Source organism: Miniopterus natalensis, chromosome 18 (assembly GCF_054644295.1).
Source record: "Miniopterus natalensis isolate mMinNat1 chromosome 18, mMinNat1.hap1, whole genome shotgun sequence".
In the NCBI taxonomy this organism is placed as follows: domain Eukaryota; kingdom Metazoa; phylum Chordata; class Mammalia; order Chiroptera; family Miniopteridae; genus Miniopterus; species Miniopterus natalensis.
Window position 1 is genome coordinate 39,749,119 of NC_142098.1, and position 24,749 is coordinate 39,773,867.

A 24,749-nucleotide genomic window follows, 5' to 3' on the forward strand; every position below is an offset into this window, starting at 1 on the left:
GCCGCGATGCCCCCCCCCGCGCCCGGGGCCCGGCTCCGGCTCCTCGCCGCCGCCGCCCTGGCCGGCCTGGCCGTCATCAGCCGAGGTACCGCAGCGCCGGGGGCGGGGGGCTCGGCCGGGACGCCGCGGCCGGGCGGGGACTGGGGCGGCGGGGCTGCACCCGCAGACGGGGAAGGGGCGCCCCGGACGCCGCGGTCTGGGCCCGGGCGGGGGCTGCGTCCCCGGGCTGGGAACGGGGTGCTCGGGCGCCTGGATCCGTGCCCGGGGCACCGTCCGCGTCCCGGGGCGCGAGCCTGGGCCTGGGGTCTGCTCCTCCCGCTCGGCCAGGGGTCGCGGGCGCCTGGTCCCGGCCTGGGGCGCGAGCGCGCGGCTCCGGGCGGAGGGCGCCGAGCTGGGGCGGGGGCTGCCCCGCCGGGGTCTTCTCTCCGCGGGGAGCGGGCCCCCGACGGGTCCTGGCCTGAGGGCCGGGGCTGGCGTTCGTGTGCAGAGGTGGGGGGATGGGGTCTTCCCAGGGTCAGTATGAGGAGGGGGCAGGGGTGTCCAGAGACTTCAGCCCCAGGGCCAGGGAAAAAGAAGGGGGCGGGGGTCTGGTCCCCCGGCTGGGTCCTGTGGGTTGGGGAAAGTGTTGGCATTTGGAGGCTTGCAGCTATGTGGGGAATGGAGGTCCAGGAGGTTGGGGTACTGAGCTGGGGGCAGATGTGGGAGCTCTGTCTGAATATCTGCCCCCCCCCCCCCCCCCCGGACTGGAAGGATGAGAGCCTGGCAGCCTGAGAAGGACGGGAAGGGCCAACAGGGGCCAAAGGGTGACTGTCACCCCTCCCAGGCGGGCGGGCTGGGGGCTGGTTTGTGCAGGGAGAGGGGAGAGTGGAAAGGGGGGCAGGGGGTGCACCGGGAAGCCTCCGGATAGAGGATGTGTAGCTGGACCTTGTGTCTCCCCAGCAGGGGGTGCTGCCCAGGTGGGCCAGGAGGTGCCCTCTGAGGAAGGCAGGAGTGGGCAAAGAGGCCGGAGGCCAGGAACAGGGGCAATTCAGTGCTTTTGGAGCCCTCTGCCTCCAAACAAGGGTCACAGAGTCAGCGACACACAGTTGGGGACAACGTAGAGCCCCCAACGGTCTCAGTGAGGCTCCCGGCCTCCCGCCCACACGGGCCTGGTCTAAACGCCATCACTGAGGGTGGCAGGAGCACCTGCATCCTGGCACCAGCAGCCCAGCAGCCGCCCACGGTCACACCAGCCCGGTCACACCAGCCCAGCTGCGTGCACGCAGGTCAGCAGCCAGCCAGCGGCCGCAGGACCCAGGGCCCGGGCCCCAGCAGGTGCCAGCGTCAGTCCCCGCCTCCTGCAGCTCCTTCCAGCGGCCTCTCACTCTGACTTTCTGACTGCTCGCCTCTGTCCATCTGTCTCTGTCATTTGTCTTTTTGTGTCTCTCTAGGTGTCTCAGGCGTTTCTGGAGGCTCCCTGGCTCTAGGTGTCATTCCCTGTGTCTCTGTCTCTGGGTCTCTGTCTCTCCATCCCTGCTGGTCTCAGCACAGTCTCACATCTGTCCCTCCCTGCCTCTGGAAATGCTTCCCATCATCGCGTGCCGCGTGCCCCTGTCCCTTCCTGGCTCTCACGCGAGCTGCGTCCTCCTTGACTTCTGGGAATTCGTGTCCCCGCAGTCACTGGCACCTCTTTTTTCTCTCTGCCCTTGCCTTGTCTCTAGCCTTCTCCCTCTCCTCCCCTCACTCCCTCCCCTCTCCCTTCACCGCCCCCTACTCTCCCCCCCCTTCACTCTCAAGATAGCTTCCCACTTCCCCCTTCCCCCTTCTCCTGGTGTTGACACATCCTGGGCTGGGAGCTTCGGGCAGCCGGGAGGTGGCTTCTGGCCTAGGTCAGGTGCTTTCCCCCCCTGGGCCTCAGCTTCCCCACCTGAGACCCGAGGGCATGGAGGTTGGGGGACTGGTGAGCTGAGACCGACCAGCAGGCGGAAGGCAGCCAGCCTGCCCACCCACCCACTGAGCTGGGGCTCCCGAGGAAAAGCTCCTGGGAGAAACGCAACTGCGTCTTCTCCTCTCTTGTTTTCCAAATTGTGGGAGGAATGTGTGCAGGTCACCATCCCCTACAGCATGTCCCTGCCCACTCTCCCTGGGCAGTCTGACCTGCAGAGCTCCACAGGGTAGGAACAGAATTAACCCATTCCTCTGCATGGGGCTTTTTTCTACCTCTGGGCATCTGTAGATACTGTTCTAGCTTTAATTTTTTTTCCTGCGGGGCAGTTCCCGAGCGGAAGTTTCCAGGGCCCTTGGCTCAGCGTTCAGAGTCTGGGCATCAGTGATGAGATGGCCCCTGGACTTCCAAGGTCAGCAGTAAGAAAGAGGGGTCTGGGGGCTCCTCCATGGCAGCGAGGCCAGGCCCCCCCCTCTCACCGGCCTTCCCTGCCAGAGCCACACACCCCATCCCAGCATGTCCCCACACCCCCTCCGGCTCACACAGACTCCTGGCCCCCTTTGTGGGTTCCAGGACTGTGGTATTCCAAGCACCCCCTCACATTGGCAGGTCCCAGTTTTGCCTAAGTTCCTTCCAGGGATGACAGGAGGTTCTTTCCTCCAAGTCAAGGTCACCAGCTTGTTAGAAATTTCCTCCCTCAGGAGAGGGGCGCTCGCCCACCTGCAACCTTCACTCCTCGATCTATCAAACAGGGGGCTCCCTCCATTCACCGCCAGACCCCCATAATTACAGGCTGGCACCTGCCCCACAGTGCAGCCGTTGGCGGTGCTTAACCAGCGGGCTCTGCATGCAACCAGTCCTTGAATGACCTCATTTCCTCTCCCCTCCCACCTGATGAGGGAGGCAGGATGATCACCCCTGTTCACAGGTGGGGAAACTGAGCCCCAGGCAGGTGAAGTAACTTGTGGGACACAGAGGCAGAGCTGGGCTTTGAACCTGGGCAGCCGGCCCCCCAGGCCTTTCCTTCAGATGTCGAGCAGACGCTGACGGGGCATCTGAATGATCGCCAGCTAGGGGGGTGGGTGCCGGGCACGCAGCAGCTTACAACCCAGACACCCCTGCCCTTCCCAAGCCCCACCCCCAGGGAGACTGACCCCAACCCAGGGGTCGCAATAGATGCTTCTTGAAAAAGAAAGTGCTGGCATTTATCGGGCCCTCTCTGCATGCCAAGCACTGAGCTAGACATCTTGCTAATATGTCCTGTGGACTCCCTCACAAAGCCCCAGAGGGAAGAACTCTTATTTTTCTCTCTTTTACAGATGGGGAAACTGAGACTCAGGTTGGTGGTGGGGGTCACCCAGCCAGGAAATGGTGGGGCAGACATTTGACCTCCCAGCTCCGGCTCCCCAGGGCTTTCTTATCCAGTCTCTAGAGACCTTCTGTTCCCTCTTCGAACACTTCCCTGCTCTGAGCTAAGCCCAGCTGTGGGGAATACAGCCAAGATTCAGGCCCTCGGGGAATTCCAGGTCAGGCGGAGATACGCCACAGCTGAGTCCAAGCTACCCCTTAGAGAGAGTGGAGACTGTCTGCCGTGAACACTCAGAGAGGTCCTCCTGGAGGAGGGGGCATTTGAGTTTGGGTCTTGAAGAATGAGTAGGAGTTCGAGTTGGAGAAGCATGTTGTAGGCATCTATTATATTCATTTATTCAACAAGTATTTCCCAAGGCCTTCCAGGGCCAGACCCTGTGCTGGGAGGTGCTGGAGGCACAGACCTGAGTCAGACCCAGGCTCTGCCCTCAAGAAACTTAGGACTGCCCTCAGCCATGCCCGAGCTGGCATGTTGGGACACAGAGATGCTCTGCCCCAGGTCCTGTCCTGGAGGAGCAAGTTTGGGAGGAGGTTTGACCCTGATCCAAGGTGCCCTGGGCTTATATACACCATCCCTCCCAGAAGAGGCCCCACTATATTAGGTCCCTGAAGAAGGAAAAGCATTTGGTGGGAAACCATGAGACAGAGGAATGGACAGAGCTGGGCCCCACACGCACTGAGAGGCAAGGCAGGAGAGTGACACGAGGCTCCGGGCCGCAGCACGGAGCCGTGGGAGGGATTGCGCAGTCCTGTGTGTTGGGAAGGGGGTTGTCTGTGTCTGTTTCCATCGGCCAGGACGTTTGCTTAGGGTCCTGGCTGCTGGTGTGGGGCCCGCTCCTCACGCCAGAGCCTGGTGTGTGGGCCCAGCTCCCGTGGCAGCTCCTGGCTGGAGTCGGGCTGAGCCCAAGAGCCCTGGTGTCTGTGAAGCTTGCAGCACCTTGGACAGCTCCCTCCTTAACCCCAGGCGGGGTCCCCCTCCTTTAAACTGGGACAGGTGCGGTTAAGTGTGGAGGGGCACATAAGGGACATTCCACAATGACTGGAGGTGTTTTGGTTGTCACCACTGTGCACTGGGAGGAGCTCCTGGCATCTAGTGGGTGAAGGCCGGGGTGCGGCCTCACATTCTCCACCGGGCTGGACGGCCCCACAGTGCAGAATCCTCCAGCCCTGAATGCCAGAGGTGCCTCGGTGGAGAGGACCTGGCCCAGGACATGTGTGACCAGGAGTATGACAAATCCTGTTTGTTTGTGCGCGTGTGTGTGTGTGTGGATATGACCATGTGTGATCTGATTGTAGGTGACAGCATGACTGTGTGTGCCTGATTCTTGGCCCAGAGCAGCCCCTTTGTGTCAGTGCGCAGGCTGTGGCTTCATGCGTGAAACTCTAGTGGAGGTGGAGACGAGCAGGGCCCCCCGGGCTGGAGGTGTCACTCAGGATCAGGCCAGCTTGTGTGTGTGTGAAGATGGCCCCCAAGGTAGGGCTGTGACTGTGTAGACTTTGCACCTGCGTGTGGGAGGCTGTTGGTGTCCATGTAACTCAGTTGTGCTGTACATGGGGGGGGGGGTGACTCAGTGTACAACACTGCTTGGCCTGGGATGTCCCTCTGTGCCTGACCGTGACAACAGCAGCGCTCCCGAGAGAGACTTGTCTTTTCTCACTGACCTTCCACTAGGGGTGTGTCCCAGGCTGTGTCGTCACCCTGAGTGTGTGTGGGTCTGTCCCCTGAGCAGGGCCCGTCGCCATTCCTGTGACTGAGTGTGGGACTGTTTCTTTGCCTGGCGATGGCTCTGTACGTCTCCTGGGCCTTGGTGGCTGTGTGTGTGACCGCGTGTGTGTGTGTGTCCATCCACTTGCCATCTCCTGCTGTTCCAGGGCTGTGTGTGGCGCTGTCCACTCCGCACAGCTGGGGCGGGCCGGCCCCTTCCCTCCACCCGGGAGTGACTGGGTGAAGCCAGGGTGAGGGCTGCCCACAGCACTGGCCCTGCCCCAGCCCTGCCCTGAGGGGCTGCTGATGGAGAGGGCCCTTGGGAGTCATTGGGGCGGCTCAGGCAATTAATTCATCAGATTAATTAGCTCCTCGCCCCGGGGCAGGGCAGGGCCCTCCCTCCCAGGCGTCCAAGGTCATCCGGCCTCCTCCTCTCCCCAGCCTGGTGTGTCTCCATCCGGCCGCCTCCACTTGCCCAGCCCCCATACCCTGGCTCCGGTCCAGCCTGCTGGCCACCGTCCACAGAGAGATGAATGGGTGGGGGTGGGGGCCCTGCCCGGCCGTGGGGCCTGCAAGCTGCACTGGAGTGTGCGGGCAGGAGTGGGCCTGTGCCCGCCAGAGCGTGTCCGGGTGAGCATGGGCACATGGGTGTGTCTGTGTAAAAGTGTGTGTCTGCAAAGGTTTGTGTGTGGCTGTGCACCATGCCTAAGGGTGTGTTTGTGCATTTGTGGTAGATGTGTGTCCAGTGAATATATGCATGTATGTGTGTGTGTGCATGTGCGCTGGCGTCTATGTATCTATATGTCTGTGTGCACATGCATGGGTGTTGAGTGCATGCAGCCAGCTCCATGTGTGTGTCTGTCCACGTGTTTCTGAATTCATGTGTGCACATATGTGTCTGCAGGTGTTGGTTGCATAGGTACATGTTTCTGTGTATATGTGTATATCTGTGTACTCATGTCTGAATGTTTGTGTGCCATGTCCCTCTGTGTGTATGTTTGTGTGCATCTGTGTATGTGTGTTAGTTGCATATGTGTATGTGTATATCTGCCTATGTATATGTATCTATGCACTTTAAAATCTATGCATGTCTTCTCTGTGAATATGTCGTGCATGCATGTATGTGCACATGTGTTTTTATGTGCACACATGTATCTGCATTTATATGTGTGTGTATATGTATGTGTCCCTGTACACAGTACCTGTGGATATATGTGTATGTGTGAACATGTGTGTGCTCTTGAACATGTGTCTTGTGTACACATGTGTTCATGTGCTATGATTGGAGTATGGTCTCAGTGTCTCTAGAGGTGTGTAGGTTTGTGTGTACCAGTCTGACTTAGTCAGTGTGGGCTTGTGGGAAGGTACATGTTGAGTGTGTCTTCTCTGAGTGTGTCTGATGTGTGTGTTTCTGGAAACATCAGTGAACCTGTGTGCAGTGGATGTGGAGAATGTCTGCGAAGGCAGATTGTGTGTGTGTGTGTGTGTGTGTGTGTGTGTGCATGCACATGAGCATAGCCCCGCTTGCTGAGCTGCCCCTCCCATCCCCAGGGCTGCTGTCCCAGAGCCTGGAGTTCAGCTCACCTGCCGACAACTACACGGTGTGCGAAGGTGACAATGCCACCCTCAGGTATGGGACTCAGATCGCCCTGAGACTGCAGCCCTGCCCTCTCCCCTTCCCTGGGGAAAACAATCTTGACCTGGGGCACAGCCCGCATCTTACTGTCAGGAGAGGCCATCAGGGCACAGACCCTGGGCCACAGTGTCCCTGTCTGTCAAATGGGCGGAGGGGTGGTAACCACTGTGTTGGTTGTTGTGGGGATTTGAAGGTCTGTACCCACACCCCGAGCTGAGGGAGCACGGCACACTATGGCTGCTTAGCAAGCGAGAGCCAGGATCTTCATCTCCCAGACCTCTGCCTCTGCCCACTCTGGGTCCCTGTCCCCCTCTCTGGGTCTGTGTCCCTCAGTTTTATGCGTCTCTGTCCCTCTCTCCCAGAGGGCCTGTCCTCTTTTCAGGTCTCTAGCACAACCACCACTCAAAAGCTATCAGCTACCATCCCAGGTGCACTTGAGCTCACATCTCTCCCTCTCTGGAGCTCACTTTACCCCCCTGTAAAGTGGGCACAGTCACCTCTACCTCACAGGGCTGCAGTGGGACCTGGAGATGTGGTGGGCCTCCCCCACCTGCTGCAAGCCCCTGCTGTGGGAGGACCCGGCTGGGGTGGGGGATAGAAGAACCTTCCTCCCCCCCCCCCCCCCCCGCAGCTGCTTCATTGACGAGCATGTGACCCGCGTGGCCTGGCTGAACCGCTCCAACATCCTGTACGCCGGCAACGACCGCTGGACCGGCGACCCGCGGGTGCGGCTGCTCGTCAACACACCCGAGGAGTTCTCCATCCTGATCACCCAGGTGGCACTGGGCGACGAGGGCCTCTACACCTGCTCCTTCCAGACCCGCCGCCAGCCCCACACCACGCAGGTCTACCTCATAGTGCACGGTGAGCCTGCAGCGGGGGCCCACCCTCCTGGAAGGCGGACCCCGCCCTGCCCTTGCGGGTTTCAGCCAAGAAGAGGGAGGGACAGTCACGTAGAGAGTGACCCTTCAGCGTGGCAGCTTCTAAGACAGGAGAGCTACAGGGTGAGGGGATGGCGTCCTCACAGGAAGCCTACATTCATTGACTCAGCCCCCTTTATGGAGGCCTACTGTGTGCAGGCAGTGCTCCAGGCACTGGGGATGGAGAAGCAGCCGATCAGGCTGTCCCCACTCCTTCGAAGGTGACTTTCCAAGGAGAGGCGGCTTCCCAGGCATAATGGCTGAGCTGAGACCTTCAGCCGGGTGCAGAGCTGGGACCCCAGGTGCCCAGGGAGAAAACGAGTCGGGTGTGCAGAGGCGAGCCCTGCGGGGCAGGATGTCCGAACTCACAGCGGGCAGAGGGGCTGGAGGGACCCACAGAGGGGGCCGGGGAGGCATCAGGAATGGGCTGCAGGGAGGGAGCCCTCGCCCAGGGGGGAACCCAGCCACACCGACAGCCCAGGGGGCCAGGACAGGCCCTGCCCGGGAGCCAGCCCACCTGGGCTCCGGCCTCCGCACCGCCACCAGCGGAGGGACCCTGGGCAGGCGGGCAGCCTCGGACCCCCCAGGTGCATCCAATCTGAGGCATCAGCAATCGGAAGGGGCACTGTTAGTGTTTATGCTGCTGGAAATGAAACAAACAAACCAAAAAACAACAAGCCTGCCAATTAGACTCTGGCATCCTGACTGGAGACATGATCAGGTGGGGAAACAAAACCCACCCGCAGGTGGAACTGATGAGCAGCCGCGTGTGCCCCACGGGCGGCCGAGGGGGCTGGGTGACTTTGTTTCCGTAAGTCGCTGAGAGCGGGGTCTGCCGCACCGTAAGCGCCATGTATTTGTTAACTAAGTTAACTAAAAATAATAATAACAACAAATAACTGAAAATGGAGATGGGGAGAGAGAAACTCGGAATAGAAGATAGAAAAACCAAGCTAGGATGAAGGCGGAGAGACAGAGTGAGGAAGACAGAAGTTAGGAAGCCAGGCCCAGAGGCAGAGAGAAAGGAGAAATCTTAGCGAGACAGGGAATGTCAGCTGGACCCCAGGTGTGAGGGGGGAGGGGCTGGGGGCCTGGACTCCTGGGTCTGAGGGGGGAGGGGCTGGGGGCCTGGACTCCTGGGTCCTGGGAGCCCATATCTGCCTCCAGATGACCTCTGTCTCTTCCCCCGCAGTCCCCGCCCGCATTGTGAACATCTCCTCGCCTGTGACGGTGAATGAGGGGGGCAATGTGAACCTGCTTTGTCTGGCTGTGGGGCGGCCAGAGCCCACCGTCACTTGGAGGCAGCTTCGAGGTGAGGACCTCACCCTTGGCCCAAGCCCCTTCCCCTACTCCACAATTTGGGCCCCTCCTTTCCCCCACTCCTGATCCCCCTAATCCTTGTGATGACTTGATTTCCCCCTCCACCCTGATCCCCTTGTTTCCCTGGCAGACCTCAGATTCTTAAAGCCTTCAGCGCTTGGCATCCCAGGCCTGGGCCACTTCCTCCAAATCATCCATTAGACCCCAACCTCGCCCCTCCTCCCCGCGCTCCACCCTTCCCCTACCCCCAATATCCAGTGTCTTCCCCACGAGCCACAGGATTCTCCTGGACTCGGATCCCTGCCCCTGGATGGCCTGAGGCGGGTTACAGCCAATGCCCACCCGCATCCCACCTCCTGGCCACATCACTACATCGCTACTGGGAGCTCCAGCCCAGCAGTTCCCAAAGTGTGGTCCCGAAATGGCAGCATCAGCATCAGCTGTCCTGCCCCCCCCCCATCACTATCACCCTCATCACAGTTTAACAAGCCCTTTAGGTGATTCTGATGGTGGAGTTGAGAAACACTGCTCCAGGCTACTCCCAATATAGTGCCAAGGTGCCTGAGCGTGACTTCCCCGACCCCTAGATCCCACAGCGCCTTTTACCTGGATCTCCACCACCACCTCCCGAGTCCTAGACCCTCACTCACTGGGTCTTTGCAGACCAATGGTGCCAATCACTGGATCCCTGGGATCCAGTCAGATCCCTGATCCTCCCCCACTGGGTCATCTGAGCCTCATGGTCCGAGTCATTTGCTCCCAGTTCTCTGGATCCCCTACACCCCTAAATTCTAGGACCCTCCCCACTGGGTTCTAGTTACTGAGCCCGGATCCCCACTCCCTGCCCTCCCCTAGCAGATCCCAGCGCCTCGCCCCCCGCCCCAGCCCCTCCTGTCTCCCTTTGGCCCCGGGCACACCAGGCCCTGTGGTGCCCGCCCCGCTGATGTGTGTCCGTGTTGTGCCCGTGTTGTCCCGTGTTAAGTGTTTGTGTCCGGCCCTGCCCCTCCCCCTCCCAACCTCCACAGACGGCTTCACCTCTGAGGGCGAGATCCTGGAGATTTCCGACATCCAGAGGGGCCAGGCTGGGGAATATGAATGCGTGACTCACAACGGGGTCAACTCCGCACCCGACAGCCGCCGCGTGCTGGTCACCGTCAACTGTGAGCCCCCTGGCAGTGCGCGCGGAAGCCGGCGGGCCCTGGGTCCCTGGGCGAGAGGGCTCTGGGGCAGGAGAGGGCGGGGCCTGGGCTTCTGGGGGGCGGCTGGAGGAGGGACCCTGAGGCCCCGCCTGGCTGGGAGAATTCGCTGACGCTCTCGGGTCACCAGATCCTCCGACCATCACGGACGTGACCAGCGCGCGCACGGCCCTGGGCCGGGCTGCCCTCCTGCGCTGCGAGGCCATGGCGGTGCCCCCCGCGGACTTCCAGTGGTACAAGGATGACAGGCTGTGAGCACAGCGCCGGGGGCGTGGGAGGAGGGCGGCCCGGCCACCTCGGCCTGCGCGCGCGGGGAGGGGCGCGGGGCGCGCGGAGGGGGGCGCGGTCCTCCGTGCGGAGGACGGGGTGGGGGTGCGGGTTCGTTGGGCGTCAGAGCGAGAGGGTGGGGACTTTCTGGAAGCTTGGGTCCGACGATGGTGAACGCTGGAGCTCCATCTCCTCGGGCTATTCAGGGGGAAAGTCGGGGGTCGATGCTGAGGATCTGGCGGGGAAGCTTTAGGAGACCATCGGGCTGGGGGCCAGCAGGGTCTGGGAGCCCCTAGAGATTGGGGGGCACACCGGGAGAGTCCAGGGTCCCTGAGGGGCATGGGTGCCTAGAGAGGGTCGTCGGTGGGAGTGGCCGGGGACCCCTAGGGAGCTAGACTCCGAGGATCCGTGTGGGGGCGGGGGGTTCCCCAGGGAATTGGGGAGCCTGAGAGTCGAGGGCCTGGGCTCTGCGCCCCGAGGGCGTCACGGCCCGGCCCCTGACCCGGGTCCCCGGCAGGCTGAGCAGCGGCACGGCCGAGGGCCTGAAGGTGCAGACGGAGCGCACCCGCTCGATGCTGCTGTTCGCCAACGTGAGCGCCCGGCATTACGGCAACTACACGTGTCGCGCCGCCAACCGGCTCGGAGCCTCCAGCGCCTCCATGCGGCTCCTGCGTGCGTCTGAGCGGCGGGCGGCGGGCGGCGGGGGCGGGGCCCGGGCGGCGGGGGCGGGGCGGGGGCGGGGCCCGGGCGGCGGGGGCGGGGCCCGGGCGGGGGCGGGGCCCGGGCGGGGGCGGGGCCTGGGCGGTGGACCCCCGGGGACAGCCCCCAGGCTCGCCCAGAACTTTGCGAAGAGACGGGCGCTGGGACGCGAGCAGCTTGATTGAACCAGAACCCGATCCCTTCGGTGATTACGGATTCGCTGGACGCCCGCTGAGGGCTGGGCGTGGGGCGCTGCGGACACAGCAGTGCACGAGACACAGGTTTAAGGGCTCGCAGGACTTACGGTCCTGTAGCAGAAAAGCAATGAACAAGCAGTCATAAATAAAATAAAAAGCACACACATATACACATAAATAAGCAAAATACGATAGGATTGGGGATGGGATGGGGTGGTAGCGTTAGATAAGCCCATCGGGAAAAGCTTCCTGGGGGTAACCTTTGGACGGAGACCCGAGGGGTAAGCAGCAGCGCGCTGGGCCAGGCCTGCGGACCGGCGCCGCAAAGGCGCGGCGGGGACCAGCACTCGGGGGCCTGAGGTGACAGAGGAAGGGAGAGTGCGTGTCTCCTGGGCCGTGGTCGAGAGGCTATCCTACCTCCGGGCGAGGCCACCGCGCGCTGCTGAGCAGGGGAGCGGCATGTGGTGGACGCTTCTCAGAATCGCTTCGACTGCTATTCCAGAGATGGGCTGTGGGGGGCGCAGAAAGGGGCAAAAGCCCAGAGAGGAGGCTACTGCAGGAACCCAGGCTTGGGGGGGGGGTGACGATGCCTGTCTCAGGGAGGTGCTTTGGGGTGGAGGGAGGTAGAGGCCAGGGGATTCCAAGGCTGGGTGAGCATCTGGGCGTGTGGGGATGTAGTGCTGAAGCCCTGGCGTGGAGAAATAGTGGGGGTGGGGAGGCAGGGCCAGCCAGGCCGGGCCACAGAGCCAAGAGTGCAGTTTGGGACATGCTGCCTGTGAGATGCCTGGTGGCAGCGCCGGATAGATGGAGACTGTATGACAGACGGATGTTGAGAGCCCCAGGCTGATGAAAAAGATGTGGCGATCTGAGAAAAACAGGGAAGTCAGACAGACAGACAAATGCTCCAGGAGATGCCGAGACTCAAAACAGAAGAGCGCCCTAGCCAATGTGGCTCAGCTGGTTGAGCCTTGCACCGAAGGGTCGCCAGTTCGATTCCCAGTCAGGGCACATACCCAGGTTTTGGGGTCGATCTCCCTTCCAGGCACGTACAGGAGGCAATTGATCCGTGTTTCTCCCTCTCCTTCCTTCTCTCTCTAAAATCAATTTTTTAAAAAAACTATTTTGAAAGATAGAAGAGCAGGCACATGGAGTGAAAGGCTCAGAATGGCCTCGGTAGGGAGCCTTAAACAAGAACCTCGGGCACCTGGGAGAGACACGCTCGGGCCTCCTCCCCCCAGTCCGCCTCCGTGACCCTCTCTCTTTCCCCAGGCCCAGGATCCCTGGAGAACTCAGCCCCGAGGCCCCCAGGACCCCTGACCCTCCTCTCTGCCCTGGGCTGGCTGTGGTGGAGGGTGTAGGAAGCACCCAGTGCAGCTCGCCTCCCCCTGCGGGGACCTGAGGCCGAGAGCAAGAGAAAAAAGGGGGAGTGGGTCTCGAAGGGGCGGAAGAGCTCTCGGCCGCCGAGGAAGAAGACAGGAGGAAGAAAGATCTCTAGAGAACCCATCACTGTGAGGGATAACGCAAAATTATGCATCTTTCTACAGCCATTCTCGCCACCGTTCACGTTTCTGATTGTGACCCACCCCCACCACTCCCACCCCTCTCTTAGCTCAGGCTGTCAACTGGGTTGCATGTGTGTAGCGGGTGTGTGTGTGTGAGCCTGCACGCGTGTGTATGTGTGTGGGGGGGAGTGGGTGGGCAGGGTGGGGAAGAGGGCTTCCATCTTCCCTCCCTGACACCCCCACTGCCTCTCCCCTAGGGCTGGAGGTAGGTACGGGGGCTTCGTGGTAGAAGCTGTGAGGGAGGTTTGCCAAGCCCCCTGTATTTTCCCAATATATGCACGGACACCGCCCCCTCCCCTCCCTGCTGAAAAGGTGTCTCCTGGGCAGGTTAGGAGTGGGGAGGGGTGTGGCACTCACCTGTCAAGCTGTCATTCAGCCTTTGTGGGCAGGTGGGGGATCTCCATCTGGGCTCTGGGTCCCTTTGCTGTCAACCACCAACTGCCTGTAGCCAGAGGCTCCATCACTGGCTCAGCGGCCTGAGACCTTCCCACTTTCCCTGCCCCCCTCTCCCCTGGACTTTCTGGCCCCCTCCTGGGCCAATCGGTGCTTCCATCCAACTGTCAGGCTGGTGTCTGGTCACCTGTCTGTCTCAGTGCTTTTCCCCACCCCACCCCCACTCCCTTTGGCCACCTGCAGCACCAACCAGCTGCCCTCAGCGTCCCTGAGCTGGCCCACACCTGCGGGTGAGCTGCTCTATTCCCTGGACTCTCCGCCACCTGTACCTCCCAAAGGCTGGCCTGACCGCCCCCCACACACACCAGCGACTGACCAGCAACAGCCCTCTGGCTCCAGCCGTAGCCAGTGACCAGCTGTCATTCCCCCAAGGGTGGGCAGCATTGTCAGGAGGGGCGCTGAGAGGCTGTAGCCTCTCTCTGGTTGTAGAAATACCCCACCCTGGCACACCACACCACACACAGTGGAACAGCCGGAGAGAGAGGCCTCACACAGACATCCCGAGCCCAGACCAAGATGCCACGTCACCAGCTCTGACTCCCGGGAGACCCTCTATAAACACCCACCCTGAACCACACCACCCAGCACTTGGGAGGGACAAGGGCAGAGCCAGGGCGGGGGGCAAGGGGCAGTGACTGTACCTCAGACAGGGGCGTGGGCCCCATCCCACATTGTCTTCCATTCCCAGGGTCCAGGGGATGGGGATGGGAGGGGGAGGGAGACAAGGGAGGGGGTGGGAGGGCCCTGGGGGCCGTGTGTTCCGATTCATGGGGAGTGTTGAGACCACCACACCAATAAACGCCTTTTTCCAAAGTCTCTGCCTGCAGGTGTCGATGTCATTAAGGATTTGGGTGCATGGAGGTCAAAGGGTCACGGTCATTGGTGGTGCCTCCCCAGCGTCATTCTCATGTCTCCTTTCTCTTTGGCAGATTTGGAATTGGCCTGGTACAGAGGTGGCCCCTAATGGGCTTAAGCCCATTACCCACTGTGACTGGTTCAAAGCTAATGAGAGAGTTAATAGCAAGGCCAAATGGATTCACAAGAAGAGATGGTCCTCCACTGGATAAGGTGACTCAATGATGTGAGGTCTAGAGCTGTGCAGTTGCTTTTCTCCATCACGTGGAGAGATCTTGGGCACGTGGGGACAGCAATGGTGGGCAAGACAGACTGTGGAGCCTGAGAATGATAGAAACACTACGGAATGCAGAGTGGAAGGTCTGTATACAGACCTGATGATATCATTTGAACTGCTGGATCAAAACTTACCTGAGGCCTACCTTCACTTACACAAGCAAAGTCTCCTGTATATTTAAGCCAATTTCTGTTAAGTTTTTCTGTCTCCAGTGATCAAGGAAACGACAACTCTAACTGATATAAAAGAAATATGGAGAGTCCAGGTACCCAGGACTCCAGCCCTCAACTCTTCAAAATGATCCAAGAGTTCTATTCCCAAAGGCCTCTTTCACCTCAGTCTTTAACCAGAACCCTTCACATCCTTTCCTTCCCCGAGACATGCTGGCTGCCTTTAGTTACTTGTTTCCTTTTTCTTTGCTGTCAGACCCACCTCCGATGATACAGGCTGAGCTGCCTGGTCCCCCAGGCTCCCCTGCAGTGAGTGATATGACCAGTTTTGGGTCAATGACACAAGAGAGGTTTTCTGGTAGGCTTCCAGGAAAGCTTTCCCCCCCACTCATGAGATTGGTGGAGGAGAGGTGTATGAGAAGAGAACCCAGCTCCCTTCTTTTTGTCTTTAAACCACAGTTGTGTGAAGATGTGATGCCTGGAGCTGCAGCAGCCATCTTGCTACATGAGACAACATGCCAACCCACTGAGGATGGCAGAGTAGAAGGATGCAATAAGCCCAGGTCCTTGATGGGGTCACTAAGTTGCTGCACCAGCCTGAAATCACCGACTTCCATGTTTCTTTCCATCATTTATTTTGTTAATTGCAGCCAAAAAAAAACCCCTTCATTGGTGCATACCCTAAATTTCCAGTGAGAACCCCTGCTGGAAAAGGAAGGCATCCTGCTGGGGAGAGCAGTAGCAAACCCAGCCCTTGCCTGGTACCAAGACATTTGATCAGTTAGCTTATATTTACTGATTGCACACTGTGTGCCAGGCTGTGTGTTAACTTCTGGGGATAGCAACATGGTCTGTGCTTCCATGAAGCTCTCAGTTTAGAGAGAAAGTCAGAGGTTAAAGAAGTAGTTATGTATTTATGGATGAGAGGCGTAAGATGCAGTGTCTCTAGGACCTAACCCATGACTGAGGCAGGGGTTAGAGGAGCATCTTCTAAGATGGCAGTGGTCACCTTTACACAGGAGAAAGAGCTGTGCTCCAGACAGAGTAAACTCTGGGGGGAAAATAACATGCCAGAGAGAAAGCCTGTGCTACTGGAGTGGCAGGGGAAGTACTGGAAGGGAGGTCAGAGAGGCCAAAGGAGGTCAAACCACGAGGCTTTGAAGGTCATGATGAGCTTGGACCACATCTGAAGGGCAATGGGCAGCCAGAGACGGGTTTAAAGAAGAGAGAACGTGTGATATGATCTGTTTTAAAATGAAGACTCTGGAAGCGGGATGGGCATGGCCTGGAGGAGGCAGAAGTGGATGTCGGAAGATATTTTCAGAGATGAGGTGGGCCCCCCTCTCTGGCTCAGAGCTGTACACCAAGCCTGCCTGTTTGCTGCAGAGCCCGTACATCTTGCCTGCTTGGTGGTTTGCAAACCACACTGTTAGGTCAGCAGCAGTCTCCAGCTCAGGAGTCCCACCTCCTTAGTTGCACAAATACAGGTAGAGTCTTCTGAGGTGAGAGAGGGAGACAGAAGTCCCACTTTCAGGGTCCAAGCTTGGGTCACAGTAGGACAGGAAGGCTCTGCGTGCTGCTGGGGTGAGACAGGAAGCCCTGCCCAGAGCAGGCCCTTATAGTCCTGGTCACACCTGTGTGGCTGCCCGAACAGTCTTCGGGCCCCCACCTGGAGAGATGACTGGACTGGGGCTGGTGACCTGGAAGACAGAGAAGGAGGAGGGGTTGGGAACAACCTCAGGGCTTACCCTGGATGTGACATGACTCACCCTTTTCTAGCATTAGTTCCCATTATTCAGAAATTAGCTGGGTTTCCTCCATTTACAAGGAATAAAAAAAAGTCTAGCCAACCTTGGGAGAGATGAGACATGCAACTTTACCAGGAAAAATAAATTCCACCCCACCTCAGAGAGAAAAATGGAAGTTTTGCCCATTTCTATGGAAAAACGAATAAATAAAGAAGGTCCCATCTTACCTTTTGGGGGGGGGGGGATTGGAATATCACTCTTCTTTTAAAATACATAAACATTGGATGGGAAGCCCTGTCCAGCTTTTATATATATTTTAAAAGCATAAAATTTTAGCAGGATTGTAAACCAACAAGGAAAGCTGGAGGAAGACAACTCAGGCCATCTCATCTTCCCGACTAAACACGAAATTCTGCCCTGTCTCGGGAGCTCATGGGCACCCACGCTCACCTGGCAGGCCTGGGCTGGGCTAGGATCCTCCGGCGGGGCTTTGAGGGGCACAGGCTGTGGAGTCTTCACGGGGGCCACGCTCTGCATTTTCCTCTCCGGTGGGGGGACCACAGGCATAAAGGTGGGCAGATGCGTCTTTTTCTTGGGAGCCCCTCCTGGAAAAGAGAGAGGAAGAAAAAAATCCAGAGAAACACGTCATTGGCTGCTCCAACATGACCACCCAGCCAATGGCAAAGGAAGCTGGGCTGAAAGGTGGAGCCTTTAATCTGATTGGCTGATATGGAGGCCGAAAGGTGGACCTGTGGCCTGTAAGCACGCTGATTGGTGCAGCCAGTCCTCCAGTGGGGTTTACCTAGGGAACCTCCCCGTGGCCCCTCACTCACCCCGGATGCGGCGCAGGCCGCAGATGCACAGCAGGGCGAGCGCTGCCAGGAGCGCCAGGCCCAGAAGGGAGCCCAGGACGATGCCAGCGATGGCCGCGGGGCCCAGAGCGGGGCCTGGCGGGGGCAGACAGAGGAGGAGAAGGGGAGTGAGAGCCAGGGCCTGTTTCCTGAGGCCCGCATCCCAGCCCTCTCAGGGCCCAGGAGTCTCAGCTCCCAGAACGTTTGCTGAGCGACTACCTGTGCCCAGCATTCCACCAGGTGAAGATCCATTGCTGAGCAAACTCAATACACCTCCCCTCCCTCCGTACCTGTGAACGTGACTCTATCTGGAAATAGAGTCTTTGCAGATCATTTTGACTTGACCACACCAGCTCTATTTCCAGATAAGGGCACGCTCACAGGTAATGGGGATTAGAATGTCAATGTATCTTTTGGGGGAGACACAATTCAACCGATCAAGTCAGGATGAGATCATGAGGGTGCATCCTAATCCAGTATGACTAGTCTCCTTACAGGGAGAAGATGCAGATACACACGGGGGGGGGGGGGGGGGGGGGGCTGTGGGAAGCTGGAGGCAGGGACGGGGCTGATAGGGCTGCAAGCCAGGGAACACCAAGGGCTCACAGGCGCCGTCAGAAGCTGGAGGAGGCAAGCGGGCCTCCCACCCAGGGACTCTGAGGGAGCACCGCTGACGCCTCTATTTTGGACTTCTGGCCTCCAGAGCTGTGTGAGGACACATTTCTATGGTTTCAAGCCACCCAGTTCATGGTCCTTTGTTACTGCAGCCCCAGGAAACTAATACAGGGGGAAGGAGGGTCCAAGGAAACAGGCTGATGGAGGCAGCCAGGAGAGGGCTCTGACAGCCCCAACTCACCTGCACTGTAGACCCGGCTTTGTGATGCGGTCCCTGGCTGGCCCCCCAGGGTGGGCAGGATACGCAAGGCCCAGGACCCCGGGTTCTGAGAAGGGAGGGGCACCACGGCTGATCGGTCCTGAGGCCCCAGGATGAGCAAGGAGACCCAGTCCTGGTAGGTAGTGGCTCTGCCCGGGTCAGGCCTCTCGGGCCGTGCCTGAATCTCAAAACCACTGATCAGGGCCCCACGCTCCACATCCCAAGTCAGCACCACTGCATCCTGGGCTCTCTGCAGCCTCCATGAGGAGATGGACGGTCCTGGAGGGATCAAGATGGGGGGCGGGATTTGTGGGTCCCAGATGGGAGAGGGAAGGGGGCTTCGCACCTGGACTCATAAGTCCCAGGGAAAGAGGACCTGAAGACCCAGACTTTGGTGCCTATGAGAAGGGGCTGGAGGCCTGGGCTCCTGGGTCTGAGGGAGGAGGGGCTGGGGGCCTGGACTCCTGGGTGTGAGGGAGGAGGGGCTGGGGGCCTGGACTCCTGGGTCTGAGGGAGGAGGGGCTGGGGGCCTAGACTCCTGGGTCTGAGGGAGGAGGGGCTGGGGGCCTGGACTCCTGGGTCTGCGGGAGGAGGGGCTGGGGGCCTGGACTCCTGGGTGTGAGGGAGGAGGCGCTGGGGGCCTGGACTCCTGGGTCTGCGGGAGGAGGGGCTGGGGCCTGGACTCCTGGGTCTGCGGGAGGAGGGGCTGGGGCCTGGACTCCTGGGTCTGTGGGAGGAGGGGCTGGGGCCTGGACTCCTGGGTCTGAGGAAAGAGAGAACCAGAGGACCTGAATTTTGGGTTCTGGGGAAGGACAGAACTCACCAGTAAGGGTGATCTGGTCGCCCCCAGCACCCAGCACCCCACTGCACAGCACGGAGTAATTTCCTAGGTCCCAGTCAAGGCTGAAGTTGCCAATGAGGAGCCTCCGCCCATCTTGGCTGAGCCTCAGGCGCCCCCCGCCGCCTCCGGAGACCAGGGGCCGCCCTTCCCGGGCCCAGGATGCTCGTGAAGGTGGCTGACAGCCCGAGGCCTCCAGCGCCACCTCTGCCTCCCCCGGCCGTGTCTCCTCCACTACTGGATGCAGGAGCACCTCTCGGGGGGCCTCTGCAGGTGCAAGAAACGTAGTCAGGAAAGTCAAGACCTTGCCCCAAAGTCAAAGAACAAGTCCTGTGCCCTTTGGTGAATCCAGACATGGAAACCTCGGCGCCTTAGTTAAGCGAGGAAACGCCATCCGTTCACTTTCTCCCTCCCTCATTCAGCATCTGAATCCGTAGCGAAGACTTAAGTAGACTATGGGCCAGGTCCTGGGCTGGGAAAGCCGCGTTGTTCTCAACCATTTATTGCTCAAAGGAGCTAAGAAATACCCCGCCCTCCGCAGGACAGAGAAAAGACGTCCCACCCGCTCTCACCTGGGGTGACAGTGCAGGTGCGCGTGGTCACCAGGTGGCGAGCCAGACAGGTGACGGGGACGCCGCTGAGCCGAGGGTGGGCGGGGACAGCCGCCAGGAGCACGGAGTGCGCGGGCCCCGCGCGGACGCCGTCGGGGAGACCCTGGAACTGCAGGGAGGCGGCGGGGACCCCACCGGGCCACCAGCAGCGGAAGCGAAGGCTGCGGTCCCCGGGACCCCCTTCGACGGAGCACTGTGGGGCCCCGGGGGGCGGATCTGTGAAGCGCAGGGGGAGACCTCGGGGTCAGCCCCGCTCGGCTGCAGCCCCGCCCGCCGCACAGTCGCCGACCGCGCCCCCGCGCGCCCCGCCCCCCCGGGTGTCCCCGCCCCCGGCCGGTTCCGCGCCTCCTCCCGCGCCCCGCCCCGCTGGCCCCGCGCCCCGCGCGGCACTGCCCTCGCCAGTTACCCGCGGCTGCGAGCGGCCCGGGCTGCGCTCACCGGCCACCGTGAGGTTGAGCAGCGAGCGGCGGCGGCGGCCGGTGCGCGGGTTCGCGGCGAGGCAGGCGTAGGCTCCCGCGTGGCCCGGCCCGACGGCGGGCAGCAGCAGGCGCGGGCCCGCGGGCACCGCGGCCTCGGCGGGGTCGGCCAGGCTCCACGCGATGTCGGCGGGCGGCCGCGAGGCGGCGGCGCAGCGCAGGGTCACGTTGCTGCCCGCGGTCACGTAGAGCGCGGGGGCCGCGTCGCGGTCGGAGGACACGGCGATGACCGGCGGGTCCGGGCCGTCTGGGCGGAGGGAGGGGGTCGGAACCACGGGAGCCGGGGTCACGCGGGACTCCTCCACGGCCCGCGGAGGCCAGGCCGCCAGCCCCCGCCCCCAGGGCCCTGCCCCCGCTCGAGGCGTCGCCCCACTCACAGAAGACACTGACGTCGGCCGCGGCCTCCGTGTGGCCGAAGGGGCTGCGGACGCGGCAAGTGTACCGGGCGTGGTCGCCGCGCACCGGGCGCGCAATGAGCAGCTGGTCGCCCTCCGAGCGGATGCGCGGGGGCTCCGCTGCCTCCAGGGCGCGCCCGTCCCGGCTCCAGCTCAGCGCCCCGCAGCCCGGCCTCCACCCCACGCAGCGCAGCCGGAGCTCGGCCGCCCCTTCCTCTGTCTCCGGGGCCTCAGGCTGCACGGACAACCGAGGCAGGGGCTCTGGGACAGGAGGACCGCGATCAGGACCCAGCCCCGGCCGCCTCCTCCCTTAGGTGCAGGACTCCAAGCCCCAGCCCCCCGCCGCCGCCACCCGGCTCTTCCAGCCCCAGCCGGGGCCTCCTCTTAGGCCCAGTCCCCTCCTCACAGACCCGCGAGTCTCTCCAGCTCTCTCCTCCGGAGACCTCAGGAGCCGAGGGCCCCCAGGGGTCTTGGTCCCCAGGTCCCGCTTCCCTCAGGTGCCCTGGTCTTGGCCCTCAGCCCCTCTTCTCCCTGCAACCCAGAGGTCCTCTCCTCTGTCCCCTTCTTCGGGGGAGGAAACACCCTCCCAGCAGCAGTGACCGCCCCAAAGGTATGGCAGAGCCGCCCTTACAGCCTGCATTCTGGACCTCAGAGCCCACTTACCATACACACCCACCGTGAACTCCCGAGTCTGCCGGGAGACCCCAGCCCGGATGATCTCAGCCGTGTAGACCCCAGCATCCTCCAGCTGGGCGGAGGCGAGCTCCAGGCCTCCTCCGGCCTGGTCAAACCGGAGGCGATCTTTGTGAGCAGGGTCCAGGCTGATCAGGGGGGCCCCTGGCCCAAGGGCCCCTGCTGCCAACACCTTGGAGCCCCTGCGCCAGACCACCAGAGGGTCAGGGGGTCCAGGGCTGGGGACTGGAACCAGGGGGAGCTGGAGCGTGGTCCCCACCAGCACAGCAAGAGGCCCCCCCACCTGCTGGGGGAAGCTTGGCCCTGGGGCAGCTGCTGCAGGAACTTGGGGTTCAGGGCTCTGGGGGGAGAATTTAAGATCCAGCTCCTCAGGGGAGAACTTTGAACCTGGGCCCTCTGCAGATACGTGAGCGTCAGGGACTTGAACAGGAATGTTTGAAGCTGGGGTCTTAACAGAAAAGGCAGGCTCTGGGTCTTTGGCAGGAACTTGAGAACCCAAGGCATCAGGAAGTCCTTGGGAATCAGGGATCCCAGGGATGGTGGGCTTCAGGCCCAACTTTTGGTCCCCAGCAGAAACATTTGACCAGAAGGACCCAGGTACATCGTTTGAATTCAGGGCCTCGGGAATCCATTTGGAATGGGGGATATCAGCAGTGGCTCTTGAACCTGGAGGCTGATCCAGAAATTTCCCTCCAGGGGGTTTAATGAAAGAAACATTCAAATCCGGGCCCCGGGAAGAGCTTTCTGAGTCCAAGATGAAATTGGTTCGCTGAACTCCAGAAGAGGCTCTGAGAGCAAGCACCCCTACTCCGGAGGCTGCAGAAGAGAGGAGGGGAGTGCATTGGGGGGCTGCTAAGAGGGGAGCCTGGTGGGGAAGGGGCTGAGCAGGAGACTCACCCAGGAGCAGGAAGAGCCGCAGAGCCTGTGAGGTGTCCATGGTGCTGCGGCACCCAGGAGGACACTGGAGTGAGACTCAGGGCCCGCACCTGTCCCTCCCCGGACAAGTCTGACAGGACTGGTAGCTTCTTGGGCGGGGAAGGGAGCCAGAATCAGTGGGAGGCACCAGGATCCCCTACCCAATCTGGTGGCCAAGCCACCCACCCCACCCCACTGGTCCTCATCAGCTGGTCCCTCCTAAGGGGAGGCCCAGCCTGACCCCTGACCTCTCCACTCTCAAGGGGGAGATAGTAAGACCTGAGTCTCAGCTGGAAACAAAGCCTGGAGGACTTCCTGGAGGAGGGTGAGGTGACCTTTCAGAGAGCCTCACCTCTGATGGCCTTGGCTTCAGCTCAGGCTCCCCCCTCCCCAGTCTCCTGGACTCTCCACTCTGTCCTGCCTGCAGCCTCAGATATACCCATGTCTGGCCCTGCTCTTAACCCTCCCATGACTTCCTGTTACCCTCAGGACCAAGTCTCAAGTGGCTATCTCCCACCCAGTCATCTCTCCTGAGACCCAGAACTGCATCTCCAAGTCCCCTAGAGCCTCCATGCCCTGCACCCCACTAAACTTAGCATCTTCCCTCTAACCCGACTCTCCTCCTGGATTCTCCATCTCAAGTACAGTTCCACCACCTATGTAGAGGCTGGGGCGCCTTCCTCCCTCTTTCCTCCCCCTCACCCCTGTGAATCTCTGAATCCCACCCCTCCTACCCCCTACATCTCTCTGTCCTATTTCTTCCTCTCTGTTCCCATTGGCCAGGCCCCAGCATAAGCCTTGTCCACTCCTCCTGCCCCTTTGTCTAGCCTTCTATCTTCAGCTTTGCCTCCTACAGTCCATGGATCCCCACATGGCCCTTGAGTTTTTCTACACCCAGAGCTGCCCCTGCCCCTTCCCTGCTCACAGCCCTCCCATGGCTCCCCAGGGCCCTCAAGAGACATCCAAGGCATTTCCAGATCCTGCCTGACCTAGACCCATGCACTCCACCCATTCCCTCCCCACTCTAGCACTTATTCTTAGAACACCCTGCCATTCTTAGGCCCATCTCTCCCCTCCCAGGTCTGCAGGTGCAGTTTCCTCTGCCAAGAATGCTCTCCCTCACTCTCCACCCCCCTCCAACCTGGCTAAAACACAACTTGTCCTTCAGGTCTCTTATTAAGAACCAAAATAATAATTACCACTTATCATGTGCCAGGAACCGTGCAAAAATGTTTCCCAGACATTATGGCCGAACCCTTCCAAACGCCCTATGGGCTGAATGTTTACCATCCAGGAGACTGTGGCTCAGAGAGGGACCTACTGGAGGTTGCACAGCCAGAGGGAGAAAATGGGTAGCCTCAGCTCAGGATGGTCAGACTGCTCACTCCTTCTGAAAGCTTTTCCTGCTACCCCATACTGGCCTTAGCACCTCTGTTCAGGTCCCAGTCCTCTGAGCTGACCCAGATAGAGTTCTCGCCATGCAAATAATAATAAGGGTAATACTATATAGTGAGCATTTTCTGCAAGGCAATGTGGTTCTGGGGGTGCTACATTAACCCTTAAAAACCCCATGGGGTAGGTTTTATAGTTTAAAGACAGCTGCAAATTCAACCCTTCTCCCCTTAAGGAGTAGGGTCTCTGTCCCCTCCCCTTGCATCTGGATAGGCTCTGTGACCTCTAGACCAAGAGAGTAGAGTGGAAGTGACCCCATGTTTCTGCACCTAGGCCTCAAGATACTGGCATATTCTAGTTCCTGTATCATGAAACACCCCTACTTGGAACCCAGCCTCCATGCTGTGGGGAAGCTCAAGCAGCCCCATGGAGCAGAATCATGGCTCCTAGTTAACAGTCACCTGGAGCCAATAGCCCCAGCCAGCTTGAAAGCATGTGATGAACCCATCTTGGATGTCGATCCTCTGGCCCTATTTGACATGGAAGAGAGGCAAGCTGTTCCTGCCAAGTTCAAATCTCATGTTTGTGAGCAAAGTAAATGATTGTTGGGTTAAGCCACCAAGCAGCAGACAACCAGATCACAGGTATTGCTACTAACTGCAGCTGATGGAGGAGGAAACTCAGGCTTAGAAAGTAGGAAGTTGACAAAGGTCCTCCTGGAGACAGGGATTGGCCAGGACCTGAACCCGGGGCCTCAGGATCCAGACGCCAGGCTCATAACCACTACACTAAACTCTTACTGTTTCAATAGGCCAAGTGAGGAAACTGAAGCTCAGACACAGGAACTGACTCTCTCAAGATCTCACAGTTGGTAAATAGGAGAGTGAGAGCTTGAAATCACTAAGTTTGGCTCAGGCCCTGGCTCTTCATCCACACACCAGATTTTGATTGTCTCTTGCTTGTCTGTCTCCCCAACCAGAATCAGAGCATCTCACCTCCTTCCCTCTTGCGTCCCAAGACTCAGCAGGGACCTGGCACTCAGGAGTCCCCAGCAAATACTTTGCAGATGAAAGCTCTCCATCCCCTCCACCTCACTATTTGTCTTTCAAGAATCAGATGCCACCATGCTGGGAAGTCTTTCTGACCCCATAGGCTGCTCAGATGCCCCATGTGGGCTCCCAATGCCCAATGCTGCCTCCATGTACAGCAAACAGCACCCCACCTCATGGCTGCCTTTGCCCATGTCCATCCTCCCTTCAATATGGAAGCTTCTCAAGGGCAGGGACTAGATGTGACTCACCTGGATCTTGGCATTGTCCAGCACAGGGCCTGGCACACAGGAAGATTAAGTGTTTGTTGATGAATCAAGGAATGGGTGTCCATGGAATGAAGTAACAGAGACAGACA

General features: G+C 60.0%; 2 protein-coding genes across 5 annotated transcripts; one reads left to right on the plus strand and one right to left on the minus strand.

Moving 5' to 3' along the window:
- The first annotated feature begins 6 nt into the window (after nucleotides 1-6).
- On the plus strand, nucleotides 7-13,989 carry IGLON5 (IgLON family member 5). The gene is made up of 8 exons (XM_087826868.1): nucleotides 7-85; nucleotides 6,549-6,627; nucleotides 7,265-7,497; nucleotides 8,746-8,865; nucleotides 9,899-10,033; nucleotides 10,200-10,320; nucleotides 10,854-11,008; nucleotides 12,502-13,989. The coding sequence occupies exons 1-8, from the start codon at nucleotides 7-9 to the stop codon at nucleotides 12,588-12,590; spliced, it is 1,011 nt and encodes a 336-aa protein (XP_087682994.1). The 3' UTR covers nucleotides 12,591-13,989.
- Nucleotides 13,990-15,732: 1,743 nt separating this feature from the next.
- Nucleotides 15,733-21,972, minus strand: VSIG10L (V-set and immunoglobulin domain containing 10 like). 4 transcript variants are annotated; one of them, XM_087827329.1, is made up of 10 exons: nucleotides 21,933-21,972; nucleotides 21,006-21,725; nucleotides 20,325-20,603; nucleotides 19,910-20,194; nucleotides 19,433-19,687; nucleotides 18,846-19,127; nucleotides 18,005-18,301; nucleotides 17,131-17,244; nucleotides 16,748-16,902; nucleotides 15,733-16,249 (listed from the first exon to the last, which is right to left on the minus strand). In XM_087827329.1, the coding sequence occupies exons 1-10, from the start codon at nucleotides 21,970-21,972 to the stop codon at nucleotides 16,178-16,180; spliced, it is 2,499 nt and encodes an 832-aa protein (XP_087683455.1). In that variant the 3' UTR covers nucleotides 15,733-16,177. The 4 variants fall into 4 exon arrangements, with proteins under 4 accessions (XP_087683455.1, XP_087683454.1, XP_087683453.1 ...); XM_087827328.1 differs by having other exon boundaries at nucleotides 21,006-21,851; XM_087827327.1 differs by having other exon boundaries at nucleotides 21,006-21,972.
- Nucleotides 21,973-24,749: the final 2,777 nt, after the last annotated feature.

Excerpts from the sequence above, each read along its gene's own strand:
- IGLON5 (XM_087826868.1), top strand. The coding sequence starts at position 7 with ATGCCCCCCCCCGCGCCCGGGGCCCGGCTCCGGCTCCTCGCCGCCGCC. Across the intron at positions 6,628-7,264 it reads GGTGACAATGCCACCCTCAG|CTGCTTCATTGACGAGCATG; the intron begins GTATGGGACTCA and ends CCCCCCCCGCAG. Across the intron at positions 8,866-9,898 it reads CACTTGGAGGCAGCTTCGAG|ACGGCTTCACCTCTGAGGGC; the intron begins GTGAGGACCTCA and ends CAACCTCCACAG.
- VSIG10L (XM_087827330.1), bottom strand. The coding sequence starts at position 21,972 with ATGGACACCTCACAGGCTCTGCGGCTCTTCCTGCTCCTGGGTGAGTCT. Across the intron at positions 19,688-19,909 it reads GCTCAACCTCACGGTGGCCG|ATCCGCCCCCCGGGGCCCCA; the intron begins GTGAGCGCAGCC and ends TGCGCTTCACAG. Across the intron at positions 18,302-18,845 it reads CGACCAGATCACCCTTACTG|GACCGTCCATCTCCTCATGG; the intron begins GTGAGTTCTGTC and ends TGATCCCTCCAG.